This window comes from Gymnodraco acuticeps, unplaced genomic scaffold (genome assembly GCF_902827175.1).
Source record: "Gymnodraco acuticeps unplaced genomic scaffold, fGymAcu1.1, whole genome shotgun sequence".
NCBI classification, from domain to species: Eukaryota; Metazoa; Chordata; class Actinopteri; order Perciformes; family Bathydraconidae; genus Gymnodraco; species Gymnodraco acuticeps.
The window spans coordinates 961,318-967,515 of record NW_022989750.1 but is presented as its reverse complement, the minus strand read 5'-3'; the positions used below and the strand labels follow the sequence as shown (position 1 = coordinate 967,515).

The following is a 6,198-nucleotide window of genomic DNA, read 5'->3' as shown; positions in this document are numbered from 1 at the left end:
GGCTTCAGATTTATTTCTTTTCTTTTTTTCTCGTTCCACAACACACCTTCTTTAAATGACATACCCAGCATTCATACTAAGTAGTGAAACTGCCAAACAACTAACTGAAGCATTCACGTTATGCCAATTAGTTTGTGCATTCTGTTGTTCATTTTTTGCTACGTTATTCAATTAAACTGGCAAATATAATGTAGCTATTTCTGCAAATGTGTGACTGTATTGTTCTAAATCTAACTGAAAGTAATTGTTTTATGATACATTTATAGAAGATTTTTTTTTTGTATATAATCTATGAGTGTTTTTCCACTGTGAGGTACTATAGTGGCATCAGGGACATCATTTTCATATGCTTTATTTTGCAGCTGACAATGAATCATACAATGAATCAAAGGAAATAATACACATCTCAAGGAAATGTTAGCAAGATGATGAGCACATGCAAAATGAGAATCTCTTCTTTATCTGCTTTGTTTTTTCACTTCCTTCCCTCGGTACAGCCAGATGGCAAAGCTCCAGCTCTGCAGTCCTCTTCATACACTCATCACATTTGATGGGCATCCTGCTGCCGAGTTTCAAGGAGGCCATGTGTTTACGAAATGACACTTGTGACAAAAGAAAACTTCGATTTAGCAAGCTGATTCTTGGGCGGGGTGCAGGGGGGCAGCAGCATGTGTGCATTTGTTTACCTAAGTGTGTGTGTTGCAGAACAAAGATTATAGGAATTTATATATAGTGCTTATTTAGGAGGCAATAGGAAAAAGTACATGTGTAGTAGTGTGTATGTGTGTGTGTGTGATCATACCAATATCATCCATAGCGTCTGTTTCACACTGTTGTCATTCCTGCTGTTGTAATTACATCCTTTGCAGTACTGTCAGTTTTTTTTTTACTATGTTACAATACATTTTAATCATCAGTTTTGTGTATTTACCATTCCAATACAGAAAGATTTGTTTTCTTCACATTGATGTCATAAATAGCATACATTGTAGGGTCTCCTCCGTTGATGGATTCAAACATTCAGGACAAATTGTTGTTAAAAAAAATCATCCGTTGTACATTTGCAACTCAAACAGGTTTTATGTTGGTTGTTTATTTGTTCTCAATATGCTAACGTCTTATCCTAATATTGTCTTTGTCTTCAATGGTGAGGAATTCCCATCAAAGTTTTCCCCTTCTGTTAATACTTTAGGGAATTTTCAAACGCCGGGATGTATGGCTGTAATGCCCCAAGATTTGTTCTCCCTGAAAGAAATAATAGAGTAAGAATATATTAACTACAGAGCAACCTGGCTTTACTGGGTCTGCAATTACTCTTACTTCATTTTAGGTTTACCAATGTTATGCATAATATATATATAAATATAGATATATATATATTGATAAATGCTTTGCAGCATTCCTTTGATTTAAATTTAAAAGCCATATTCATGCATTAAAAAGCAAATTCATATTTTTGACTGCAGGGTTTAGATGCAAATCCATGGGGCATTACGTTAAAAACCATAAACATCATAAAATAGGAAATATAAATAAAAAATGGGAGCAAAAATGAGGACGTTTAACTGGTCATTAATAACTGAATGCTTTACTCATTTGCAGATGTGATAAAAGAAAATTGTACTCAAGATAAAACACAAAAATGGCAAGTGTAATGAAAAATAAAACCCATTTAAAAGCAAAGTATTTTTATTCACACAAATTTAATAAGATATATAACAACCGTTTGGTCCATAAATATTTAGGGGGAAATAGTTTCTATACACCATCTTTATCAAGAAACAGGGAAACATGGACAATCTTGATAGAACACTTACTGTACTCAACTATTAACACGAAGATCAATATATAAGGTTCTTGGATTACCCAACTATATCTGAAAGAGTGCACAAATGCTTTCTATGACATCGCTGCCCCCTTTTGAACAGGACACACCATAAAAAGATCTTCGGAAATAAGATGCAAAACAGTACAAAACTAGTGAGGCGTCAAAAGGATGTGAATCAGTTAACAAAGAACACATATATCCTGAATATCACAAACTTTCTCCCAAGTTATAGCATAAGGCACATAGCAGAACTGAGTTAGGCATCTACTTCATTAAGTAGATCTAGAGTACCACTTTGTTCTACAAGAGAACAAATTGTGACGCTCACAATGAAATGTATCAACTCTATTGAAGATTTGCTCTCTCTTTCTTTTCTCTCTTTCTCTCAGCCAGAAGAAACATGTTTTTGGTCTGTTCAGTGGCAAGTCATTAAAGAAAGTATACATATGGCCAAAAAGGAGAACACATGGACAATGATTTCCCACTGGCTGCCTCTTGCGACTCCACCTATCTGAGGTCATTTTTATTGTTCATGTCAGCTCTACAAATCTAGTCTGCAACGTCGCAACCACTTCATTTCTCCCCCTACTCCTTTTCCCTTTTAAAATCACATCGTTACCCTGAGCAACATGATAAAAACAATAATGCACTTTTCACTGGGCAGTATATTGTCACTGTGCAATTGAGTTAAGCTGTGGATCCATGGATATGTTTACTAGGATTTATCCATTTGACTACGGTTAATCTGAGATGCCAACAAATCTGAAAAAGTGCTCTGTCATGAAAACAATCGATTGCAACAGCGTGCATAAACTGTTCTCAGATCCCAATTTCTCCTGCGGATTTCAAATGATCAAACTGACTGCATTACATGTTGAACAGTTACCACTGTACAGATTGTGGGATTAGATGTTTTCTCTTTTTCACAGTAGATTTGTGAATCAAAACAAAAACCTATATGGTTTCAGCATCTAGCTGCCATATAAGCTGCGATGGTTGGGCGCTTAGAATGCAATTTAGACGTTTTACATGTAGCTCTGTGAGATCTCTCCACGTCTGATTCCATCCAACTCAGTCATTACGACTGAAACATGCGGAAATATTAAGCCTGTTTTCTGGAGTTACCCATAAACAGAACATTCTACAAGTTTATTTCCCAAATGATGCCAAAACAGAAAATAAATCTTCAAATTGGATAGTGCGAAAACAGTGCATACATATACAGGATTTTAAAATCACCAATTAACCATAAATTAGGAAGGGCTTGTTTTATCATAAATCATTACAAATGTACAAATAAAGTCAAATCAATTAAGATTTCCAGACACGCTTTAAGTTTAGTTCGTTTTTTTGATGAATTGTGAGATCCATGACAATTTTGTAATGCCTTCAACTTCAAAAGTGTCCCGTCCAAAATCAATCTCTGCAAACTGTAAGTCAACTACAGACACGGCTGCCATGCGGTTTAAAATGCTACACGTTAAAAGATGTCCTCGTGTTTTAATGTGGTCGCTGCTGTTCTTGCTCTTGTTGTTCTTGTTTGTGTACACAGTACAGCACTTTCAGTTCCAAGGAGCGGTCTCTTAAAGGTGTCACTTAAAAAAATTAAATGTAAATTGAGGAAATAAAACAAAAACAAAAGAAAAACAGATTTGAAAAAAAACAGTCTGTTGGGGATAGCGTGTTAGAAAAGGTTTGTCAAGGTAGTTTGTGAAGGGCTCCCCGAATCATGGCTGTCCAAACTAGAGGTGACGGAGGTCACTACAGTGATAGAGGGGTTTGTCAGGTCTGTTAGTGTGGCCGCGCTGGAGGGGGGGCTCATGGCCCCACTGTCAGATGAGGGTGGAGGGAGTGAGGTGCCATCAGCCTTATCAACACCTCCATTCTCCTGTCGCAAAACGTTCCTTCTGAATTTGGCTCTTGCGTTTTGGAACCAAACCTGCAAACCAATCCCAATGTGGCTTTTACTTTTTTGTGTTTAAGATTAATTTTGAAAAATAAATCATTTGAACAGTAGTTTACATATCAAGTTATCACAGCTATTTCTGTATCAACTTGCCCTTGCCATATGTCTATGAATTGTTATATTGCCATTTTCATACATTAATTTGAGCTTAAGGGGCAGATAACAATGAACCAGGTAGCTCCTGAACAACAAATCAAAATTATTTTGAATGTTTTATCTGGGAGATTTGAATTACACCATTTTCTGTTCCACACATAAAAGAGCATGTGCACTCTGATTAATAATAATATCAGCTTCACTTATACACTTATGTTTCTACGCCTATCAACAACGTTTCTGCTTTCTTTCCCAAGAAATATTACATTTAAGAATCTACAAGATTTCTGAGTATAACCCCTGGATATACATCTAATGACTAAATGGGCCAACAAAACAAAGAAAATCAAAAAGATGACTTGAATGGTAATATTGGTGTGAAATGAGAGGGACATGGAGGAGGAGTGGTGTGCAGACTCACATATGGGGTGATCAGATCAATAGGAATGGCGTTGTGCTTACCTGTAGAACTCTCTTAGTGAGGCCAGTTTTCTGGGCCAGTTGCTTTAAGTCCTTGGCATCTGGGTTGTGGTTGATGGCAAAGTAGGATTTCATTGTCCGCAGCTGATGGTGCTTGAAGGACGTCCGCATGCGTTTGGTCTTCTGTGTTGGAGCGTAGGACTGCTCCCGGTCCATGTGATCCGTGTCGTTCTCGTTACAGCCTGGGGGGGGGGCAGAGAGCAGAGCACAGGGGGAGGATCAGAGTCCGAATGAAACAACAGCAACAAATGTTCATTTCGTTTTGACACTTTGCATGTGAGTTCATTTTATATGTGCTAAAAGATTAACAAACAACTGAAAATAAAACTGAAAAATTACTAAATAAGGATATTTCAAAATTGTGTCTAATGATTTCTTGAAATGACATCATCCAGTTAAGCAAGGAAAGCGTATTAGACTAAGGCGATCTCATGTGGACCTTGTGGAAAGTTCCTTTGACTTGCTTTGTTAACAGATCTTTCGTATGCCCTTAGGAAAAGTAGTGAATATTTGGTATAATCATAACAAACCGTTGCAATTGTACAAATAAGTGTTAAGAAATTCATTGAGCTGACTAAACCGAAATGTATTGCAAAGAATTAGTCGTCACAATTATTGTGTTTTTTGTATCATCTGTATTCGATTTTTTTAACCACAATGGGAACGGGCTGAATTATTTCTGCTTGTGTTTGCAAATACTAATAGAACTAATGGGCCTCATTTGTCAATAGCTTAGAACTGCATGTGTAAAATACTTAAAGACGTTGAAATGCTAAAACGGTTCTACTGAAAAAAATGCTTGTGTGGCAAAAAAGCGTGGGGAAAACATTGATCTCAGCATTAAGAAAAGATAATGTATAATTCGTCATACTGTTGTACGACAGTTTGCATTATTTTATTCTTTTGCAACAGCAAATTCCAGTGTAAAATAAATACTTGCAAGTTATATTAACAATTGACTGACTTTTGAAAACCTGATTGCAGCAAAAACATACAGCAAAATACAAATAAAATATGTATGGATTATAATTCTTCTATAGAATCTAAGATTGATGTCCGAGCAGGTCGTATACGATTGTGTCCTCAGGGGAGTAAATATAGCCAGCAAAGAATAAGCATAGGATTTATAAATTATACAGTAGGCTCTATTGATTTTTACGTGTCTCCATGTAACAGCAATGCTGACCACATGTTTTTTTTAGTGGATGATAAAATATGAAATTACTTGCACTATAGTTTCATCATAAAGATGCAGTGCAAAGAGTGTCTCAAGGAGGAATTATTGCTTATATTACAAATCAGTTTTAATAAGGCAGACACAGAATTATCAATCTATGGGACACATATTGTGTGTGGCATATTTTCGGGGTACATGTAATGGCCTGCATTTTGTTTTTTTATACAAAGCTTCTTCTTGTGACACTTAAACGCACCATTAATATGACAATCATTGACATCTTTGTTCCTCTGTTCCAGCCTTCACTGGATTGTGTTTCACTAGATATTACCCACTAGGGGTCTCTATATCCAAACAAACTTTACTGAGTGATGTGGAATACTCAGTAGACCCATATCTTTCCCTGGTGAAAACAAACATGTGCTCAAAACCTCCTCCTATTTGTCATGAATATGAGTCTCCTGATCTGCAGAACAATACATTAACCTAAACAACAGAGGAAAAAGAGACAAGATATCAACACTAAACGTATTTAGTTAATACATAATTTATTGTATGTTTGTATTTATTTTAGTTCAGGCTGATTTGAATTCTTTAAGGTCCTACATTTTTGAACATTTAACATTACCTAAAGAAGCTTAGTGGCTCTTT

At 36.1% G+C, this 6,198-nt stretch overlaps 1 protein-coding gene across 4 annotated transcripts in view; it reads right to left on the bottom strand.

Moving 5' to 3' along the window:
- Positions 1-339: 339 nt before the first annotated feature.
- lhx9 (LIM homeobox 9) overlaps positions 340-6,198 on the bottom strand; it is a 15,499-nt gene continuing 9,640 nt past the window's right edge. For 3 of the 4 annotated variants that reach the window (XM_034206560.1, XM_034206646.1, XM_034206476.1), the window contains 2 exons: positions 4,353-4,552; positions 1,672-3,767 (listed from right to left, as the gene is read on the bottom strand). In XM_034206560.1, coding sequence (XP_034062451.1) covers positions 3,513-3,767; positions 4,353-4,552 — 455 coding nt within the window. In that variant the 3' untranslated portion in view covers positions 1,672-3,512. Of the gene's footprint in view, positions 1,246-1,671; positions 3,768-4,352; positions 4,553-6,198 lie in introns of those variants that run through there. The other variant, XM_034206717.1, reaches the window with a different exon arrangement.